Below are 21,821 nucleotides of genomic sequence, written 5' to 3'. Positions count from 1 at the left end.
GATAGGCACACGTTCTAGACACTATCTTCACGTTGACGGTGAGTACCATAGGTACATAGTAACGTTTGATTGCATTTTCACGCGGTGAGCCGTGCACAGAGCTCGTCTTGTGATCATGGACATGGCTTGGGCACCAAGACCCAACTGATTACTAGCGGCATGGGTGTATCAATCAACGCGTACGGTAACTATCAACGAGTTCGCCCAGGGTACTCGGAACGTCGACTTTGCTCTAGAACCATCTTTCAGTGCTGCCACCTGCGATTTCAGGAAACGAAGCATGTTGGACTGCTTTCTGAATGTTACACGACTGCTGTTCGTGATCCCTCAAGGCCCAAGAGCAAGTCTAGAATCTAAACGATATAGGTGTATCTTGACTCCGCTACTGTGCCTAGGGTATCATACAAGACATCCTCGTATATAAATCAGCGTCCTTTCGATGATTCCAGCGAATATTTCAACTTCTGAACAGTCTTCATCATCATCATGGTCATGAACGTCAAAAATTTTTCTTTCGATTGCGAAGCGCGCTTTGGCCCGCTCTTGCGTGTGGGTTCCGTCGTGCTCGTGGCTTTGGTGGTACTCTTGGCGGCACGCTTCCTTCACCGATACCGGAAGGCCTTAAAACAATTTCCTGGTCCACCAATAAGTTCCTTCTGGGCAGGGAACTTGGACCAAACTATGGCGGACGACATACACGAAAAGTGGCGCCGTTGGCATGTACAGTATGGCTCTGTCTTCCAGACCGTGAGTAATCCACGCTTCCGCGATGTGATGATCGAACCTGACAGAGCCTGGAAGTGGAACGGCCCTTGGGACCGCACCATCTACGTTGGAGAGCCTTCCATCGTCGCAAAAATCGCGAACCAGAATTGGCCCAAGGCGCCTGCTCAATATGAAGGCTTTAAGCCACTGAGCGGTAATGCATTATTTGCTCAGATGGATCAGTCCCGATGGCATCAACAGCGGAAGGCTTTGGCGCCTGCTTTCGGACCAGCTGTTGTCAATGCTCAGTTTTCGAGTTTGAAGAAGTACCTTACGGTATGTCATGAACGTAGTGATTATTTCCGAGATCTCCGTTGACAGACTACAGCAATATGTTGGGCTTCTCGATAAAGCTGCCGTCACCAAGCAAGTGATTGACCTCTCGCTGGTGAACGTCCTACTCACATTGGACTTCGTCGGCGAGGTTGCCTTTGGCATTGACCTCCACGCCATGGAGCAAGGGGAGAACTGCCGCGTAATGCAGATCTTCCAGACCGTGCTGCCTGAACTAATGAAATGCGGACTTTTCCCGTTGCGAGCAAAGGTACCCTTGTTGAAAAGCACACGAGATATGCATGCGGCAATTGCAGAGCTCAGATCAATGGCCAATCACGCCGTACAGAAGTGTCGGGAGAACGACACTCCTGACAGCAAGCCGGGAAAGAAGATCTTCGAGATCCTTGCCAAGTAGGTGAATGAGAATTATAGCGGTACATCGTCTTACGAGTGCAGGCAACGCGACAGTAAAGGGCAGTACATGTTCAATATGAAAGAGCTTGTGGACAATTATGGTACGTTGTAAATCCGTTCAGCTCACCACCTGTATTTCTTCTCACACCCTTGGGGCAGTAACCTTTCTAGTCGCGGGAGGAGATCCAACTGCTCACACTATTACCTTCTGCATCTACGAACTCCTGAAGAATCCAGATGTCTTGACGAAGCTCCGCCTCGAGCTGGACAGCGCCATCCCGTCCGATTGTGTCATGCCTTCTATTGAGCAAGTCAAGCTACCATATCTAAACTGTGTCATAAAAGAAACTCTCCGCATGCATGGACCAGGATTTGGCACTTTCAGATACTGCAGTCGGGATACCGAGGTTGATGGTGTGATGTTCCCTGCGAACACTACCCTTGCACTCTGGAACCCACAGGGTGAGACAATGCATCTCAACTTCTGTTGACATACAGCTAACGAAGTGCAGTGCACCGTGATCCAAACGTGTGGGGGCAGACAGCGAATCAATTCAACCCAGATCGGTGGAGCGGAGATCGGCCATCCACGAAGCCCGGATCTTACTTTCCATTTTCTTATGGCCCAAGGAACTGTCTTGGTGAGTACATAACTCATTGGCTTTTCTCCACATAGATGAGTTGCTGACGCACAACAGGCCAAGGGCTCGCTATGCTGCAGATGTCATTGGCGATAGCGACAGTATTCCGCCGCTACGATCTCTCGTTCGAGCCTGGATTTGAAATGGAATTCCTACCGAGTTTTACTCTTTGCGCGAAGAACGGCTTACGTTTGAACGTCACCCGTCGGGTATAGCGATCTTGTTCTCAATCTTTCTCACGGATCTGAAAGGGGTTTAGGGATGGTCTTGTAGTAGCTATAGAGTCAATTGGTTGCATATACTTGTTTTGTTGGAAATGTGATCTAATGCTTCTGGACTGCACTCGTCCAACGTGAGATACAACCATCAATGACGACACTCCAAGCAAACTGAATACATATAATTGTTACTATACAAGCCCGGAGACTCCATAATCTAATTGTCTTGCCACCATGAGATCCCGCGATACTTACAGTAGGATTTTCAGGTCCCCGCAAGGATACCATGCAAACCCAAAATAACACAACGCTTGTACCGGCAGACTTGGTCCCTGCATAAGTTTGATGTGAGGTGTTTTATTATGCCTGTTCCCGAACCGAGGCTTTGCATGTCTGAACAAGAATCCACACCGAGCGTACGAAGGTCTAGACGGATGACTCAAGGCAGGGGTCGCGGAGCTTCCGCTTGAGTGCTACCGGCTTCGGCCTAGGCGCTTACTGTGACACAAAACAAAAATCCAGACCGGCAGGCCGTCAGCATTCGCCACCAGTGAGCAAGAGCTTTGCCTTATTACCTCTTTGGGCTAATGGTAGGTGCTGCATGGGCATTCATGTAGCTTAAATTCGTGTACTGCAGTACCAACGATCCGCCTTCTATTGTATCGCTTTCCCAACTTTCCCTTCACATCGATAATTCGCCACAATGGAAGAGAAAACGCCAGTGGACGCGACCGTCCACGTCTCAGACATCGAAGATGGCGACATGTCGGACATCCAGGAAGGAGGAGCTCGCGCATGGCTCACCGTCGTTGGTTCTGCACTAGTCTACTTCGCATCCTTCGGCTTCATGAATAGCTTTGGTTACTTCCAAGACTTTTACCAAACTGACTACTTGTATGAATATTCCTCTTCTACAATCTCTTTCATCGGCACGCTTCAGATCTCATTGATGTACATTGTTGGACCTGTCGCTGGTGCCCTGTTTGATTCGTACGGGCTGAAGGTGGGTACCTCTCTGCTCTGCTAGCAAGGCGAGTCTCTGACTATCAGCAGTGGTTATACCCCGTTGCCGCTTTAGGTTGCTGTGGTTCCCTTATTGGACTTTCGTTTTCTCAAGCCGGGGCCATATGGCAGCCTTTTCTCTCACAAGTATGCCGGCTAGTACCAGAACGATATGAAGCACTTGTCTGATCGTGATAGGGTGTCATGTTCGGCCTGATGGTGTCTTTAGCTGTGCAGCCAGCACTTGCTGTCGCAGGGCAACATTTCAAACAGCGTCGTGCCTTAGCAATGGGAGTAGTTGCTGGCGGAAGCAGCGTTGGTGGTGTCTGTCTACCTATCATGTTCTCGCGCATTGTACCGAAGATAGGTTTCAGCTGGTCTGTAAGAGTCGCAGCGCTGCTCTTCTTATGCTGTTTTCTTGTCGCCATTTGCATCTCGTCGGACAAGAGAACTCCAAAGAAAAGCAAAACAATCACGCATAGAAACCTGCTGGACTTCAACGGTTTCAGAGATCCGAGGTACATTGTCCTAGCAGTTGGAAGCTTCGTCGCCAGCCTAGGATTATATGTTCCTTACTACTACATCGGTCAGTCCTAGATTATTTACTTACACTAACTCGGTCGCTTACGGTCCGTATAGAGCCTTACATGGTTGCGCACCATCCATCTACAACGATTCATAGCTATCTTCTGCCTTTGATTAACGGTTCCAGCTTCTTTGGACGCATCATCGGCGGTCTACTGGCAGACAAATTTGGCCGACTCAACCTACTATATCCAATGACGCTACTTTCGGGTGTCTTTTGCTTGGCTATGTGGCTGCCAGCTATCAACGTCGCCAGCGTAGTCGCATTTGTATGCCTATACGGGTTCACCTCAGGCATCTTCATCAGTGTCACCCCGGCAGTTGTGGCACAAATTTCTCCGGAGGATCGCATCGGCGCCCGCATCGGCGCCTTCTTTACACTCGCTGCTATTGCGACACTCACTGGTACGCCAATTGCTGGTGCTCTTGTTGGCAAGAGTGTGCAGGACGGTTACAACAACGTGATCGTATTCGCCGTACGTATATTCGCCTTCGCAAACTTGGTCTTAAGCCAACTAATCAATCACTAGGGCCTTACACTGACAGTTGGAGCACTCTTCCTGTTCGTGGCACGGATACTGTGTGATAGGAATATGAAGAACAAATGGTAGCGTGATCCGGACGTGGGCGCCTTCTCTCAAATATCCTTCGAAAGACAATCCCCGCAATTAACTTAGATTATTGTTCGAAAGAAGTGTATTAGATGTTCGCCGTAACTCAGTGTCTGTAGTCTTCGTACCCCGATGTATCCGTTGGCATTATCGAATGGTTTCGAGAATAAAGTTTCTGACCCTCCAACCCTGAGGGATCATCTGGTCTTTTCATATCACCAACTGCTGCCTCACACAGAGACGCAGTCTGCGAACTTTTCAGAATTTCGCTCAGCGTGGCTAATCGCATGATTGGTAGTCTCTCGGCGACACAGGCGCAAATTGCATATAAGCATCGCAATAGCACAGAGAAGAATGATAGATTGCAGGGCTATGAGAACCAAGGGTCTGAAGGGTCCAACTTTGATTGGAAAATATGAGAGGTGACGGTGGCCCTGTTGCTTATCACCGAGGGGCCATGATGTGCTGTCTCAAATGGCGGATGCACCTATAGAGATGCTGATGAAATCCTCGATGTAGGAGAAGTCCCATTTGTCGTTTGGATCACCCAAGCCAGACGTTGTGACATGCCCTGGTAGGCCGTTTACGATGAAGCCGTACAGAGGAAGGCTTGTGGCGCTCGTCCAGCTCTACGCCTTCGACCTAAATCTGGTCGAGGCGCTCAGCCTCAAATACCATCTTGCAGCGCAGGCGCGGGTCGAGGCCCAACTTGCGCAGCTTGCTGATGAGACGTATCGCGTGCAACCGTTGATGGCACTCCACAGTCCTGAGCTCCATCGTGTGATAAAGGCGGGCGTTGTGGCGACAAAGCCTAAGGAGGAAGACTTCTAGTGATCCTAACTGACTTCATCATAAGGCCTTGCTCGAATATACAGCCAGCGACACGATATCGTTGCCTGTGGGTCGTGCTCAAGAGATCGGAGGGGTGCCGAGCTAGCTCGGCATCGCGCCGAGTTGTGCTCAGACATCCGCCTGACTTCGATCAGCAAGTGCAGTCGGTTCCGCACTATCAAGCGCAACGCTTGAATACGTTTAGTCGACTTGGTAGCCGAGCGGGCGAGTAGCCGGCAGGTCACCGATGGTTGATGGCGTTCAAGGAGGGACTAGTTTAGAATGTTGGGCGGTTTCGATTCTCTTGTAGAAGGTTTTGATAGAGACAGACGCCTGAAGATTAGAGCCCACGTATTCCCATCATTGCATTCCAGATATGTCGCTTAAGAACAAAGTAGCTAGTGAGTATTGATGCTACGGAGAGCTCAGCTAGAATTGGCGGAGAGATCTGGAGCCACTTCCATATCACAGAGAACCAGACTAATTCCTTGCTAGTCGTAACGGGAGGCGCTCGTGGTATCGGAAGAGATATTGTTTTGACTCTGGCTAAAGAAGGAGCTAATGTAAGCAGAGATATGTGCCTTTTACAACAATTGAACTTTCGCGCTCATTCATTGACAGGTCGCTTTCACGTTCGTGTCAGCGTCTTCTACACCCCACGCAGAAAGCTTGGTACGAGAAGTCGAACACCTCGGTTCGCACGCACTCGCAATACAAGTGGACAGCCGCGACATCTCTGCTCCCCAAAAGATCGTGTCCAAAACCCTTTCCATTTTCAATACTGCGGCGCTAGATATCCTCGTTAACAATGCTGGCCTTGGATCCGCAGCAACAACGCTTGAGGAAGTTACACAAGAGGAATATGACAACGTGATGGACGTGAACGTGCGTGCTGTCATCTTCATGACGCAGGCTTTCATCTCCCATACGAGACGAGGGGGACGTGTAGTCAACATCTCATCGATCTCGGCAAGAGGAGGTTTCGCGACACAGTCCGTATACGCAGCGTCGAAGGCTGCAGTGGAGGGTCTGACGCGGGTATGGGCAACCGAGCTGGGCCATAAGTACGGCGTCAATGTGAACGCTGTCAATCCAGGCCCGGTGGATACAGATATGTATAGGTCCGCGGGAGAGAGGTCCACCTGGCTCGGATGGAGGAACAGAATAAGAAGACCCCAGCGGCACCACGGGCTGGGACGGGAAGCGACGTCGCGGAGATAGTCTTGTTCCTCTGCGAGGAGAGATCTAGATGGGTTACTGGGGATATTGTTTGTGCGAATGGTGGAATGATGTTCACCTAAGCGTCGCTTGTAGACTTTGTACGAGATCGTTGATTGCACCAATGAACTTGTCCAAAAATCTTAGGAAAAAGCTCATCGTGTTGATGCCATCGGAGACATTTGAGATCAGTTATCCGTAAGCGCAGCAGTAGAAAACCCGGTGATTTCAGTGCTATCCAGGCATCCAAGAACCGTGATTGAGGTGAGATTCGGAGTTGTTGGAGTCCATCTGGAGCATGATAGCACCAGTCGCATCGAAGAGCTCAGCGTCGGTGGAACCCTCCGCGTACCATGGAAACGTCATCATCCCCTCTGTGCCGTACAAAGGACCCATCTGGAAGTGGCCTGCTGAGTCTTGAGCCGTACCCCACGGAGGTGCTGCAGATTGCCAAAACCCTGAAGTTGATTCGGAGCCAATGTGAGGCACGGCTGTAGACGATGCTGTGGCAAAAGCCGGCGACTCGCTTTGATCTGCAGACATCAGCAAATGGTTGTCATCAGACATGGAGAGTAGAAATCAATGGAGAATAGCGCTTTTCAAGCATACAACAGATCACTGAGCGTACGCAAAGCGAGTAGGCTACACCAGAGAACGTACCTAGCAGCTTCTTGAGGATGTCCCGAGCCCTTAGTGCCATACTATGCGATACACCGAGCTTGCCCAAGCACTGTACGGCATGTTCCAGGTGTTGTCGCCAGACGGCAGCAAGCGTGTGCAATGGGGCATATATAAAACAAGTGGCCTGAACGAAGGCTGCGGTAATCAACCAGTACGTAGCATACCATGCAAGGCCACGCGGGATGTCGGCTGCCAGGTCGGTATAGTTGCATATCGACGCGATGCACTCCGCAGCAGCGTTCAAACATGCTTGAACCGAAATGAGATTCTCGTCAAGGTCCCCCTTTGCGGTGATGATTTGATAAACGATAGGCCGATTAACAATAATGCGGAGATGGAACGAACGCCATACTAGTATGCGTTTCGGAATCTCGAACCATCTATCCAGCATCACAGTCAGATCGAAGTAGCCCGGTAGGTCCTCGCGCCATTTGGTAATCCTGCCATCTAATTGGAGCGCCTTCGCATCGCTGGGAATTTGGTTGGTAAGAAGCTCCGTTTGAACCGAATTGGCTATGATAGCAAGCTTCACTTGCGAGATGAGACAAGATGTAACTGTCGGCCCCTCTTTTGCAGCTAGCAAGCTCTCCATATCGACCGCTAGATCCTGGTCATCTAAGTTGTTGGGGAGGCGAACGTTGACGCCGACAAGGGAGACTGGTGGCCGACCAAGAGTGAGTTGCGCGCCAGACACGAAAATGAATAACACCCACCATACACGCCGCCGGATTTCCATGGTGAAGGGGCTTGAATGAGGTGGACCGAATTCACGGTGCAGGCCTATTGCCAAAGCCATGCTAAATCCGATCCCAATGAGTACAAAGCCAGCGTTCGGTTTGTTGCGCTTCTGGAGATAGTTGGCCATCAAGACAAGCGCTTGTACGTAGCTGAGAGATCCTTTTTCCATCACATCGATCTTCAAGTCTGCCCGAGCTTTTCTGTAAAATGCGATATCACAATTGTTGTCCTCTGTCTGGCCAACGAACGCACCGATAGCCATTACAATGTTGTATAGAATAGGCCATGAGCCGTCTCTTGGCTTTGCAAGCGCACCTGCACAATTAGCACGAATATGTGACTTTGGCAACTTTGCCTACCGGAGACACGAGCACGAAAGGTGCCTTCATGGAGAATGGGGTAAGCGGTGTGGTAGATGGAGAAGTAGTCATTCATATACTGAGTCGCATCGGCAGTCGAAGCCACTGGCAAGCTTTCCATGTCGGCGCTATCCAAAGAGGTCATGCCAGCATCGGGAAACGGCCCGTACAAGTGTAACGACTGCAGGAACTTCACAGCGGCAACTCCAGACTGAGGACCCATGTAGCCGGCCTTTCCAGGCTTAGCAACCAGGAAACCCATGCCATCGGTGGTGTTGTCAAAATCCTGCGATTCGTCAAACTCGTAGTCTTCGGCATTGCTGGCCTCTGCTGGACTCGTTTGAGAAGGTTGTTCTGTTTCTGGTGTGGGCCTTTGCATCCGTGACCGCATCTCATCTGAACTTCTGGCTTCCGCCAACGCCAACGGTGACTCTGATGCTCGAGCTTCCACGCGTTTGATGGCATCTTCGAGATCGATATTTGGCAGATGCAGCCTCCAAGCCGTTTCCAATGATTGAATGCGACGCTCGGCTGCTCCAAGGCGCCTGAATTAGTGAGCTATGAATTAATAAACGGCGACTGTTTTCGAACCTTTCAGTAGCAGACAGTAACACTAAAGGTGAGCTGTACGCGCAGACCTTCCCATCTCGTCTACAGTTGGCACACAGATCGCCGCCCGAGCAACGAACCTTCCGGCGTTTACACTCATTACAGGCCGGCGGCTTACGCGAGGCTTGCTGCGTCGCACTCATGACGTGAATCGATCAAAAGCAGAAAATTCATGTTCGCTAAAGCGCACATTGGAAGAGGTGGAAGTGGAGGCGATGGAAAGTGGTCTGGTCGCCAAGACGCTAATAGTCACCTGTGATCGTGCCAATCGGCTGGGGAAAGTGAACTTCTCTCTAACTACATACCTAGGTACCACTGAATTATGCAAGGAAAGGAAGTGCAATTCTATTTTCTGTCTATTTACACGTGGATCTCGTCGTATGCAACATGCTGAACGCAGAAGATATAAGCCAAAATATGGTGACGTCACGCGTTTTAACGTGACTTCGGGTGGTACTACGGAAACCTATGCTTCAATCATCCAGGATCTGCACCTTGATAGCCCTTGCACCTGGAGTCGAAGCCGTCGCGAAAGCATCCACGCCGTCGTCTAGCTTATAGCGATGAGTCACCAGAGGCTTCAAGTCGATCAATCCCTCGTTGACTAGATTGATAGCTTTCGGATAGGTGTCGTGGTACCTGTATTGAAATCGCAGATCGATCTCCTTCGAAGAAAGATGCATGAACGGTATGTTCTGGAAGTCCTTTCCAACTCCGATGACGAAGACGGAGCCTCCAAACCGTGTTGCCTGATGCTATTGTTAGCATCCTGCAAATCTTGAAGCTGTTTTCCACTTACATATATGCCCGCTTGGATACTAGATTCCACGCCAGTGCACTCCAGCACCAGCTCGGCCTCTGTCCCTAGCGTCTCGATTATTCTCGTTCCCAGGTCTTTCGCAGCATCTTCTCGGGCTACTTTCACCGTACGCACACGTGGAAGGAGTTTCTTGGCCACTTGCAAGCGATTTTCGTCCATGTCCGTTATCACAATTGGAGCAGCACCTGCAGCATGTGCAGCAAGCAGCGTGACTAGACCAATGGGGCCCGCTCCGCAGATGACAAGTGCGCTACCAAGCCGCAAGTTTGACCGATCGATACCGGCGAGAGCGACCGAAAGAGGTTCCAGTAGCGAGCCTTCTTCATACGAAAGACGGTCAGGCAAGGCATGTAACCATGCTTCGGGATGTACATGGTATCTGCGCAAGGTTCCGTCATACGGCGGCGTCGAGAAGAATACCACATCTGGGCATGCGTTGTAGCGGCCGGTACGACAATAATGGCAGGTTGGTAACGAGCAAGGTATTCCGCATTCGAGGGCAACTCTGTCACCTGTGGTTCAGTGTCAGCGGACGTCGATTCGGCACAAGGTGGCACAAACCTGGCTTGAACCGAGTCACTTCGCTACCAGTCTTGATCACGATACCAGCACTCTCATGACCAAGCCCGTTCTCCCCGACGACTATCATATCACCGATCTTTCCATGTTTCCAGAAATGGACATCAGAGCCGCAGATGCCTGTGGCGCGAACGTGGACGAGGCAGTCTTTAGGGCCCGGCTCAGGAACATCTGACTCGACCAGGTGGAGGCCATGCTCAGGATTTGTATTGACCGCAACATTGCGTGGTTTTCGCTGCAAAACTTCTGTGGTAGTGGAAGACATGATTGATTGTGAAAGGAGCTTCGCGCAAAACATACGATACCACAACGATCTCGGCCCAGTCGCTTGTCATATACCTCACTGCATCGCGGTGTCGTTACGTAAAATCCAGCGTTGTTCCCACATGTGCCCGTGTCGGCACCATTCCGAGCTATGGGTGATCGAAGCCAAGTGGTCGAAGGTCAAAACTTTCTTTCGGCCCAGTGCCGGCGAGATTTTATCTGTCATGCTTGCCTTCGACTACGCACTAATGCGTAAACATTATCGGTGCTGAATATTACCGTCTGTGACCAGTTGATCAAACAGAAACAAAATATGGAGATAGTTTCGCGCTTGGCCCGAGAAGTAGTCGAAAGTCACTGATTGGCTCGGCGCCACGCCGAAGCAACCAACGCATGCAATGCAACCAATAAGCATTTGACCGAACCATCGCCGTTGCTGATATTCCAAGCCTCTCACTCTGGAGTACTCCACACCCCAGACTTCTCCGCATTCTTGGAGCCTCATCATGTCTCTATATATTCCCAGCCCTTTTCTCCTTGCAGTCATTACCACCAAAAAGCTGTCAAAGGGCCAGCATTGATTCTCCTCTCCTTGCGAAACGTGAATCATAAGCCAAAGCAATGGAAAAGAGCACTGAAGAGCATCTCGACGACGGAGCCATCGTGGATGGTTCCGTGCGTCGAAAGAGTGTGGTCAGCATGAAACGCAATACTACAGGCGAGTAAGCAGATCTGTTGTCTTCCTCCACGAGACGTGACTCACGCTTCCAGAATTCATAATCCACTCACCGGCATCCCTAAAGATAGATTACTACATGATGTAGAGAAATTTGCGCACGATTCTGAGCTCACTGATGCGCTTCCGTACTTGTTCAAGGGTGCACTTGCCGCTCAGTCGCCTGAGCACTATGACAGCATTATCGATTTAGACGAGGATGATCGCGAGGTTTTGAGAGTCGAGAGGGATCACAGATGGAGGCATCCCAAGGCTCTATACCTTACGATCATCCTGAACTCCATCAGTGCGGCAATTCAAGGTACGAACACAGCTTCTTCCTGGCGACACATAGACCTTGCTGATAGGCTATTCTACAGGCTGGGACCAGACAGGCTCCAATGGTGCAAATTTGTCCTTCCCACAGGCCTTCGGTATTGCGGATGTTGGACCTGAATGCGCTGCTGCGGGAACCTGCGAAAGGAACTCATGGATTATAGGCGCAATCAACAGTACACCATACATGACTATTGCGCTCTTGTGAGTAAATCTAGGTCGCTCGATGATCAATGCAATTAGAACAGACTGACTCTTACAGTGCTGCTTGGTTCTCAGACCCAATCAACAGCCTCATCGGTCGCCGTGGAACGATCTTTATCGGCGCCATCTTTAGTCTCCTCGGTCCTATAGGCCAAGCCGTCGCGCAAACCTAGCCTCAAATTCTCGTCTGTCGCATCCTTCTAGGGATTGGCATGGCTCTCAAAGAAGTCACCGTCCCAGTATATTCGGCCAAGAATGCACCCACTGTTATTCGAGGCGCCTTAGTCATGTCATGGCAGCTTTTCGTCGCCTTTGGCATCATGCTTGGCTTCTCTGCCAACCTCGTCGTTGTCAATACTGGAGACATCGCATGGCGCCTTCAACTCGGGTCCGCTTTTATACCCGCTGTACCACTTATTATTGGTATCTTCTTCGCGCCAGAGTCGCCTCGCTGGCTCATTAAGAAGGGTCGGCATCGGGCAGCGTATCAAGCTCTCCTCAGACTGCGCAACTCGCCGCTACAAGCAGCTCGAGACCTATATCTCATCCATGCCCAGATCCAGGTGGAAGATGCCATGATAGAAGCACGGGAAGTTGCGAAGACCGATAACATGGTCACTAGATTTATTGAGCTTTTCACGATACCGCGCGTACGTCGCGCAACGCAGGCTTCGGGTGTCATTATGACTGCGCAGCAGATGTGTGGGAGTACGTTTTCCCTTCTTGCCCTCCTTGGGCTTCCGCGACTAACATGTTGCAGTCAATATCATTGCGTTCTACTCTTCGACCATCTTTAGAGAAGCTGGCGCAAGTAATATCGTGGCTCTGCTTGTGTCTTGGGGCTTTGGCATGGTAAGAGGCTCTGATCCCCATTATTACCGCACAACTAGCCCCACTAACGCGTATAGACGATGTTCATATTCGCATTCCCCGCCCTATACACGATCGACACATGGGGTCGACGCACGCTCCTCATCGCCACCTTCCCTTTCATGTGTCTCACTCTCCTCGGCACCGGTTTCTCCTTCTACATTCCCGAGTCTTCAGCAGCGCACCTCGGCCTCATAGCCCTCTTCATCTCCCTCTTCGTCGCTTTCTACAGTCCAGGTGAGGGACCTTGCGCCTTTGTCTACTCCGCCGAAGTATTTCCACTCTCTCACCGCGAGATCGGCATGTCCTGGGCTGTTGCGACCAACAACTTCTGGGCCGCTGTCTTAGGTCTTACATTCCCCCGCATATTGCAGCAGTTCACGCCAACGGGTAGTTTTGGCTTTTACGCGGGTCTGAACCTGGTGGCTCTTTCGTGGATCTTCTGCTTCATGCCGGAGACAAAACAGAGGAGTTTGGAAGAGCTGGACTATGTCTTTGCGGTGCCGACGACTACTCACGCGAAGTTTCAACTTACGCAGGTGCTGCCGTGGTGGGTGGGCAGGTATATTTTGATGCAGAAGGATAGGGCAGAGCCGAAGCTATATCATTTTGAAACTGAGGACGAGTGAGTCCATTCCTTGGTTTCAGAAGTCTAAATAGCTTAGTGAAAGTGCAAGGTTTCTGTTATCTTTGTCGCTTCAAATCCCGCAAGAAGAGGTCTCGAATCAAGATTTGTAGTCACATTATGGACTATCCAACTAGTACTCAATCTTGAATACCCAAGTGTACTCATCAGCATCTGCTATCTCTTCGCTCACCTGAAGGACAACGCTGCCATTCTCCCTCTTCTGGCTTGGAACAACTGTGCCAGCTTTGCTGCCTCCAACCACCTTCACCTCGTCACCGTCGACCCACGGCACCGGGCTTTTCAAAGCCAGTGTCGCGTTTGGCTTGTTCAGAACTAAGATATAGAAAGCATTAGCAGTCGTAGTGAACCTCACGTTGGTTCCCTCCTGCGGTGTAACGCTCCAATATGTCGTATTGAATATAGCCTCACCATGACTCTTAATCCACGTCCCCGCCTCTCTCAAATTTCTCTGCTCAATTTCTATAATCGTCCCGTTTGCAGTAGGACCTACATCAAGTAGAAAGTTTCCGTTCTTAGAAACGATGTCCACAAGAGACGTCACGATTGACGAAGCATTGATATACGCCGACACAGGCGTAGCAGCGTTGTACCCATACGAGTAAGGATCCATACCCTGGCTTGTTTCCCACTTGCGCGGCTGCACAGCGGCGTAGCGCGCATACTCGGGCGTGTCGAAGTCGCCTGGCAGACCACAGCGCGCGTTCATAAGGGCTTGCTTGTTTTGCGCAGCAAGGGCGTTGAACCAGGATGAGGCGAACTCGGCGGTGCGGTTTGGACCGCCGATGTCGCACCACATGATCTCGACGCCCATGTCTGCAAGGGTCTGCATTTCGGGGACGATGACGTCGCTTACGTAGTCGTCGACTGGGACGTAGCCGGTGTAAGGTAGTGTGGCGTTCGTGAAGGGATTCGTCGCGTTGCCGCCGGGCCAGCTAGAGAAGCCGTACTTGCGATAATCTGGGTGGAACCATTCCGGGAGGGAATAGTATGTTGCTTTGTGCAGATGTGGCTGATATTCCTCGGCTGCGTCGAACAGTTCTTGGAGGAGGTTTCTGTGCGGGTACTGTACAACGGAAGTACGTTCTGAGACGTTCGCTGGAAGGTCAAAGATCGCATAGCCATCATGATGCTTGCTGACTTGGACGAAATAGTTGGCTCCAGCATCAGCGAAAAGGTCGACCCAGTCCTTTGGATTGTAGGCAGAGGCCGAAAAGTTCTGGATGAAATCATCATAGACTACATCAGGTCCGTAGTGCTCGAGATGATATTGATAGGTCTGATCGGATGTGCTCGGCCCCTTGTTGAGATTCCACCAGTACCACTCCGCGTACGTTTCGTTGTCTCCTACATTTCCCCAGGCTGGAACGGCATAAGGACCCCAATGGATGAAGATACCATATTTGAGGTCGTTGTACCAGTCTGGTGAGTCATGTGTGTAGACTGACTCGTAAGTCGGTTCATACTCCTTGATACCAAAAGTGGCATTGAAGATATAGTTGGAACAGTCCAGGCCCTTGCCTTCTACACTCACAGTCGCAGCCCCAGTGCTTCCTGACTCCACGCCCTCTTTAGTCTTGACACCTACATTGACCCTGACTTGGTCACCAGCGCGGAGTCTCTTGATGTAACCTGGTGTAACGGTCTCGACGCCCGCTGAATCGATGCTGACTTCGACAGCGTGCTCTCGTAGAATATCCTTTGCGCCGGCATTATTAATCGTCACTTCGTATACCTGGATTTTATCGCTACCTTCCACCCACTTCTGCGTCGATCTGGCATATTGCACGCTCAACGATGGCCCCTCAGCGTCACTTACGACGGGTACCAGCGTCAACGAAAAAATGTGCAATCGTGATGAAATTGCAGCGCCCCCGGGATCTGTCGCCGAGCCGCCCGTGACATTTGGCAGTGTCAAAGACGTTAACTCCTTCGAGCTGTCAAGCCAACTTCTGGTCTGGAAGATGTTGCTACGATTCCAGTCCACACTCTCATTCGTTAGCCTATACGGAAAGACGAGATCACCGCCCGTCGGATACGGCCAAGACCACCATGCCGGCACCAGTACGGCACTCGAGCTCGTGGTATTGTCCGAGAAAGTTGCGTTGATGGTTCCCTGAGCCATGCCATCTTCAGAAGCCGCGAGCATATGAACGCTCAAGTATTGACCACGTGGTATGGAAACTGTTTGGCCTGCTGCAATCGCATTGTCATATCCTGAAGAATTGTATTTGGGGAAAGTATAATTGAGGCCAGTGTAAGTGAAGGTCGATGGTGGAATGAATTGAGCAGGGTATGAATCTAGATAACTATGAGTACTGCATCAAAGCATTGAACTTAGTATCCCGTCGCTCACCTCCTGAACCGTCGAAGTTCGTTTCATTCGGCTCGAGGCCAAATGCTCGATTATCGTAAATTTCATGCAGGTCAATCGGAAGTGATAGTGCTTGGCCGGATATAGGTTGGAAATTATTCTGCGGCATGAAAATCATCTGCGAAGTCGCAGTCGCGAAGAAAAACCATATTACCTTTCCAGCCATCATCAATCTGTGCCTCTTGGGTAGCACGAAATGCTCGTTCGAAGGTGTAGGAGAATATACGTTGTGGCTTGCAGCCCTCGATCGTATGTTGGTCCATATTGTCCGCCCCTAATACTATTACTCGGATTAGTATCCCCGCTGTTGATCTTTGAGGGGTACGTTGCAATCACGATATCTAAGTCGTTGAGGTTGCATAGCCGGCGGAGGAAAGTACAGTCGGGAGTCATTAGCCCGATCTGTCACTACGTCATTAAGCTACCTCGGTTCGGCCCGATTACTCCTACATTGCTGCCAGAGTCCGACTTTCCTGCTATCTTGCGTTTCAATCCTTCACATACGGTGACAGCTATTAGCTCAGCCTAGCGAAGTGTTAAATTTGAAAGCGCCGCGCGACGTTGGACAGATCCTAGGCTAGGCTGTTTTGAGATTCGGAATCCGGCGCTCGGAATCGGACAATCGCGGTATGGCCGACAGGATTGTGATCTCGCTGCCTGCTTATCGTCACTAACCTCTTGCGTACGTGCCTTTCGTTATGACTGTTATGACTGTTATACGTACGCAGCTGCGTATGCAGCCGCGCAACTGACTCTCGATGCTGTATCAATTCGACATCTGCGACCATTTATGAAGCATTGATTGAAGCACAAACTCAGAGAAGCAAACGAGCAAGCCGTCTTTTCGCAAGTATGCCCTTCTCGACCGGCGAGTCACATCTATTCCAATTCAACCAAAGCGGATTCGATTTCAACATACAATTCGAACAACTATTCTTCTCTGTGGTTCCGTCAGTGCTGTTCATCATCACATCGGCATGGCGCACGTTTCACCAATCGCGAAAGCCAGCGGTGGTTCACGCTCCGGCGTTCCAATTGCTCAAAGCCGTAAGCTATGACTGACTCCAATTCAAGGATAAACATGCTAATGGCTCGAATTCTCGCTCTAGATCGCTATTGCGGCATATCTTGGCCTTGAACTTGCACTACTGGTGCTGGTCGCGACTGGGTCCTTCCATACGCCTGGCATCTTCATTGGAGCTTCGGTGCTCAAGCTTGTGTCAGCTTTGCTCATGATTGTCCTGAGCATCATTGACCATAGCCGAAGCCCAAGACCCTCTGTGTTATTGAGCGTATACCTGTCTGTGACCCTGCTCTTGGATGCAGCTCAGGCAAGGACCCTGTTTCTTTCGGCCGATGGCAATCCTGAGGTGATCTACAGCAGCCTGTTCTGCGCTGCTATAGCTTTGAAAGCTCTCATGCTACTTTTGGAAGCTAAACAAAAGACCCCATGGGTGCATTGGGATGAAAAAGAGCATAGTCCGGAAGAGACTAGCGGTGTCTTCTCTATTGGCGTCTTCTTCTGGCTCAACAAAATGTTCATGCTGGGGTATCGCAAAGTGCTCAGCGTAGACGATCTCTATCCTCTGGATCAGGCCCTCGACTCTGAAGCGCTGCACGATAAATTCTCCAATGAGATGGACTACAGCAAACTGAAAGGCGATAAATTCGGTCTTGTAAAAGTCTTAGCACGCACTCTTGCGGTACCTCTCCTTATCCCGATACTCCCACGACTAGCATTGCTTGGTTTTACCCTTTGTCAACCGTTGTTCATGGAAAGACTCCTAGACCACTTGTCTCAACCGACGCTCGAAGCCAACGTGGGGTACGGGTTCATTGGTGCAACTTTCTTCATCTATTCAGGCATTGCAATTTCTACGGCATTCTATTGGTAAGTTGGAGGTCCCACCTCGGAACATACATATAGTGCTGTCCTCACACTGGTGCAGGTACTTTTGCGATCGACTGCGTACCATGACAAGATCAGTTTTGGTTACTGAGATCTACATACAAGCTACTAAGGCTCGCATCGGGGTCAGCGATGACAGCGCTGCTTTGACACTAATGAGTACCGACATGGAGCGCATCAGATATGGCATGAGGTTCCTTCATGAAGTCTGGGTTAGTATGTTTCAAGCTTCTCTAGCTGCTTGGATGCTATACAACCGACTCGGTGTCGTTTTCGTAGCACCCATTGGTATAATTGCTGCCGGTTTTGTTGCTTTAGCATTCCTGGCAAAGTACATGGGCGCCTCTCAGAGACAATGGATGGCAGCCGTTCAAGAACGAGTTGGTCTGACGGCTACAGTCATCTCCAGCATGAAAAATCTCAAAATATCAGGCCTATCATCTGCCATCGGTAGCACTGTGCAAAGGCTTCGCATCGAGGAGCTGGCTGCGTCGGTCCTATTTCGTAAGATCTTCATCACTGCGGCACTCCTTGGGTTTTTTGCGCAACTTATTGGGCCACCGATTACATTCGCATTGCTCCAAAATACTCTTGACGTTTCTACGATGTTTACCTCTTTGGCGTTTCTGACGCTACTCACCTACCCGCTCAGCCACATATTCGAGGGCATACCGCATCTCATGACCACGCTGGCTTGTCTCGGACGTATACAAGCTTTTCTGGAACGTGAAACGCACGGCGATTTTCGGAAGGTCTTTGGCGACACCAGACAAGGGATAGAAAAGCCACCAGTGGGAATTGCCGACTCGTCAAAGTGTGTCATTACCATCACGGACGGTAACTTTGGTTGGCGCTCCGACGAATTCGTCTTGCGAGACGTGAACGCGGAAATACCCAAGGCCTCCCTTACCGTTGTCGTCGGCCCAGTTGGCTCCGGTAAAAGTACGTTCTGCAAAGCAGTTCTTGGAGAGATACCTTTTGCAACTGGTAGCGTCATATCGCACACCAGACCTTCACACATCGGATTCTGCGAGCAAGGAGCTTTCTTGTCAAATGGATCGCTCAAAGACAACATCGTGGGATACTCCACATTCGATCAGGAGAGATACACTGAAGTCATCAATGCTACTTCACTTGGCTTTGATATCGCGACATTTCCAAATGGCGATGAAACGAACGTGGGATCTGATGGTATCACCCTATCTGGAGGGCAGAAGCAGCGCGTGTCACTAGCTCGAGCTCTTTACTTGCAGTCGGACTTGCTGGTACTGGATGATGTCTTTAGTGGTCTAGACGCAGACACTGAAGCTAGAGTCTTCCGACAAGTCTTTGCACCAGGTGGGCTTATCAGAAGGAGGGGTGCCACGGCAGTACTATGCACACATAGTGTAGGGCATCTAATGGACGCGGATCATGTGATTGTCCTTGGGAATAACACCATTGCTGAGCAAGGCAGCTACGCGGAATTAGTGACCGGCTCTGGGTATGTTCGAGGTTTGGACTTGGAGGGCTCTTCCAGTAGCGACGTTTCAACGGACGAGATCGAATCCAGCTCGATCCGTTGTGACCAGAACGCTCCACTACTGGACCCTCTGGCTACCAAAAGCGTTCGAGAGGCAGACATTGACATGAAACGGCAAGTCGGCGACAAGACTGTATACAAAGTCTATGTCAAAAGCATGGGTTTGCACATAGCTGGCCTTGCCTTACTATTCGCAGCCTTTTGGGGATTCTTCACAAATTTCCCAACCATCTGTAAGTGATCATGCCTCCTACGGATTCCCACCACATCTTAGGAATGTGCTATGCAAGATTCATGTCACCAACATAGAAATGCGCCAACTAAATACCGCTGCAGGGCTCACATATTGGACAAACGATGCTCACTCAGAGCATCCGAAACATTCCCATGCCTATTATGCCGGCTTGTACGGGCTGCTTCAGATCTGCGCCCTCTTCTCGCTCCTGTTGCTGGCCATAACGCTTTGGGTGTTCGGCATAAAGCGAGCAGGAGCCAATCTTCACCAAGACGCACTACGAACCCTAATGCGAGCACCGCTTCGCTTCTTCACAAAAACAGATACCGGAATCATCACAAATCTGTTCTCGCAAGACTTGAACCTTATTGACACGGAGCTACCGGAATCTGCCTTGAACATCTTATTCTCAGTGAGTCTCCCGGTGTGATGAGATACTCAGATGAACGACGTCCGGGCTAACGTGCGATCACTAGGTGTCCCAATCGTTGGGGCAGATGGCTGTCATGCTTACATCGTCTCTTTACCTTGCGATAGCTTATCCGTTTCTCGGCGCAATCTTGTATGTTGTTGGGAAGTTCTATCTTCGGACTTCGAGGCAGCTTAGGCTGTTGGATCTTGAGACTAAGAGTCCGTTGTAGTAAGTTGCTCGACTATATCGGTCGCAGGTATTGTGCTAACACCTGCGTCTTAGCACACATTTTCTTGACACTGTCAAGGGTGTCACAACTCTAAGGGCTTTCGGTACGTATTTCTCATATACTAGATCACTTAGCGTATACTAGGACGTGTATTGCGGCGTCCGGATCACTATGAATCATTTTGCTGACGTTACGCTTAGGATTCATGCCGAACGACATCGCAAAGAATGTTCAGTTGTTGAATACGAGCCAACGACCAGCGTACCTCCTCCAGATGATACAAGAGTGGCTAAATCTCGTGCTTGGATTAGTAGTCATGGCGGTAGCCGTCGTTCTCGTGGTACTGTCGCTTCAGTTCCATGCACAGTCGGCTTTCGCCGGTGCCTCGCTGTACAGCCTTATTACGCTCGGGGAGAACCTTGCAGGTATAGTTTTATACTATACCAGGCTGGAAACCTCAATCGGGGCTATCGCTAGACTGAGAACTTTCAATGAGTCTGTCAAGCCGGAGGATAGAGATGAGCACGAGGATGTCTTTCCCTCGGAACAGTGGCCTCGGACTGGTGCCGTGGAGATAAAAGGCGTTTCTGCTGCATACGAGTAAGTCGAATCTTGACTGTTCTGGTAATGAATGCAACTAATTACTAATTACTTGACAGCGCGGATGAAGAGAACCCTTCTCTAGCGCTGCGAAACATCAACTTGAAGGTTGAGTCTGGGGAAAAGGTAGCCATCTGTGGACGTACAGGCAGTGGCAAGTCAAGTCTTGTTGCTCTTCTCCTCAAGTTGCTAGACCCTCTCCCTTCGAATACGCAACAAGTCCTCATCGACGATACGCCACTCTCTCGCATACACCGACCTTCTCTACGGCAACGTCTCATTGCGGTGCCTCAAGAAGCTGTGTTCTTGCCCGACGGCACCACATTCCAGTCCAACCTAGATCCCTACGACGCTTCGACGCCCGAAGATTGCAAAGCAGTCCTGGTTGCTATCGGCCTTTGGACATTCGTCGAAGAGCGTGGTGGCTTGAGTGCTGGCATGACCGCAGGGACATTTAGTGCGGGGCAGCGGCAGCTCTTCTCTGTTGGACGCGCACTGCTTCGTCGATGCATTCGGGCTAGCAGTCTAGATGGGGCCACTGATCAAGGCATCTTGCTGCTGGATGAAGTGAGCTCTAACGTGGATCGCCAGACTGAGATTGTCATGCAGGAAATCATTAAGAGGGAGTTCACAGATTATACGGTCATCGCGGTTAGCCATCGACTCGACATGATCATGGACTTTGACAGGGTCATTGTGATGGACAAAGGTGAGATCGTAGAGATTGGAAGGCCAATTGAGTTGTCTTCACAGCGGGGAAGTAAGTTCGGAGACTTGGTGAGAGCTGGAAATAAGAGAAGGGGCGAGCAAGCGTAGTTGCGGTAATAGTGCATTACTCCACGGTTTCTCCACGATTTGGTATGTCACTGGTGGTACGTTGCCCACGGAAATTGGCAGGTTCAGTGGGCGCTAGCTTCCTCGAAGGATGGACGGGAGGCCTTAAACGCCAGACCCGGGGGCGCTGGCTAACTCGCTTCCCTTATAGACAATTACACCCCGAGTCATATAACGCCTCAGTGAGTAGATTCCAGGCAGAATGCACATGCTCTCAAGCCTGGAACCACCTAAGATGACTCCGTTTCCCAAAAGTCTTCTCATTCATGACCACGTGTTGTTGATTCGTATGATACTTCGGTAGCACCCACAATCGTTCAGAAA

At 50.4% G+C, this 21,821-nt stretch overlaps 8 protein-coding genes across 8 annotated transcripts; 5 read left to right on the top strand and 3 right to left on the bottom strand.

The window, feature by feature from the left end:
* Nucleotides 1–681: 681 nt before the first annotated feature.
* N0V89_003504 (uncharacterized protein) lies at nucleotides 682–1,456 on the top strand (the record flags this gene model as incomplete). The annotated part of the gene is made up of 2 exons (XM_056212306.1): nucleotides 682–1,041; nucleotides 1,073–1,456. 2 exons carry the CDS (start codon nucleotides 682–684, stop codon nucleotides 1,454–1,456), a joined length of 744 nt encoding a protein of 247 aa, XP_056072614.1.
* A 1,561-nt stretch (nucleotides 1,457–3,017) lies between these two features.
* Nucleotides 3,018–5,343, top strand: N0V89_003503 (uncharacterized protein; the record flags this gene model as incomplete). Its single annotated transcript, XM_056212305.1, has 3 exons — nucleotides 3,018–3,321; nucleotides 3,956–4,377; nucleotides 5,032–5,343. The coding sequence occupies 3 exons, from the start codon at nucleotides 3,018–3,020 to the stop codon at nucleotides 5,341–5,343; spliced, it is 1,038 nt and encodes a 345-aa protein (XP_056072613.1).
* Nucleotides 5,344–6,795: 1,452 nt separating this feature from the next.
* On the bottom strand, nucleotides 6,796–8,730 carry N0V89_003502 (uncharacterized protein; the record flags this gene model as incomplete). The annotated part of the gene is made up of 3 exons (XM_056212304.1): nucleotides 6,796–7,094; nucleotides 7,222–8,295; nucleotides 8,340–8,730. 3 exons carry the CDS (start codon nucleotides 8,728–8,730, stop codon nucleotides 6,796–6,798), a joined length of 1,764 nt encoding a protein of 587 aa, XP_056072612.1.
* A 691-nt stretch (nucleotides 8,731–9,421) lies between these two features.
* Nucleotides 9,422–10,612, bottom strand: N0V89_003501 (uncharacterized protein; the record flags this gene model as incomplete). The annotated part of the gene is made up of 3 exons (XM_056212303.1): nucleotides 9,422–9,697; nucleotides 9,748–10,193; nucleotides 10,330–10,612. The coding sequence occupies 3 exons, from the start codon at nucleotides 10,610–10,612 to the stop codon at nucleotides 9,422–9,424; spliced, it is 1,005 nt and encodes a 334-aa protein (XP_056072611.1).
* Nucleotides 10,613–11,232: 620 nt separating this feature from the next.
* On the top strand, nucleotides 11,233–13,365 carry N0V89_003500 (uncharacterized protein; the record flags this gene model as incomplete). Its single annotated transcript, XM_056212302.1, has 6 exons — nucleotides 11,233–11,333; nucleotides 11,383–11,648; nucleotides 11,707–11,760; nucleotides 12,071–12,574; nucleotides 12,627–12,718; nucleotides 12,775–13,365. The coding sequence occupies 6 exons, from the start codon at nucleotides 11,233–11,235 to the stop codon at nucleotides 13,363–13,365; spliced, it is 1,608 nt and encodes a 535-aa protein (XP_056072610.1).
* A 129-nt stretch (nucleotides 13,366–13,494) lies between these two features.
* Nucleotides 13,495–15,531, bottom strand: N0V89_003499 (uncharacterized protein; the record flags this gene model as incomplete). Its single annotated transcript, XM_056212301.1, has 1 exon — nucleotides 13,495–15,531. The coding sequence occupies one exon, from the start codon at nucleotides 15,529–15,531 to the stop codon at nucleotides 13,495–13,497; it is 2,037 nt and encodes a 678-aa protein (XP_056072609.1).
* A 1,077-nt stretch (nucleotides 15,532–16,608) lies between these two features.
* On the top strand, nucleotides 16,609–19,428 carry N0V89_003498 (uncharacterized protein; the record flags this gene model as incomplete). Its single annotated transcript, XM_056212300.1, has 3 exons — nucleotides 16,609–16,803; nucleotides 16,866–17,647; nucleotides 17,706–19,428. The coding sequence occupies 3 exons, from the start codon at nucleotides 16,609–16,611 to the stop codon at nucleotides 19,426–19,428; spliced, it is 2,700 nt and encodes an 899-aa protein (XP_056072608.1).
* An 840-nt stretch (nucleotides 19,429–20,268) lies between these two features.
* N0V89_003497 (uncharacterized protein) lies at nucleotides 20,269–21,479 on the top strand (the record flags this gene model as incomplete). The annotated part of the gene is made up of 2 exons (XM_056212299.1): nucleotides 20,269–20,663; nucleotides 20,723–21,479. The coding sequence occupies 2 exons, from the start codon at nucleotides 20,269–20,271 to the stop codon at nucleotides 21,477–21,479; spliced, it is 1,152 nt and encodes a 383-aa protein (XP_056072607.1).
* Between the last annotated feature and the right edge of the window lie 342 nt (nucleotides 21,480–21,821).

This window comes from Didymosphaeria variabile (assembly GCF_027946475.1).
Source record: "Didymosphaeria variabile strain IMI 356815 chromosome Unknown scaffold_3, whole genome shotgun sequence".
Taxonomy (NCBI): domain Eukaryota; kingdom Fungi; phylum Ascomycota; class Dothideomycetes; order Pleosporales; family Didymosphaeriaceae; genus Didymosphaeria; species Didymosphaeria variabile.
The sequence above is the reverse complement of the archived record's forward strand: the minus strand, read 5'-3'. Positions and strand labels throughout refer to the sequence as shown.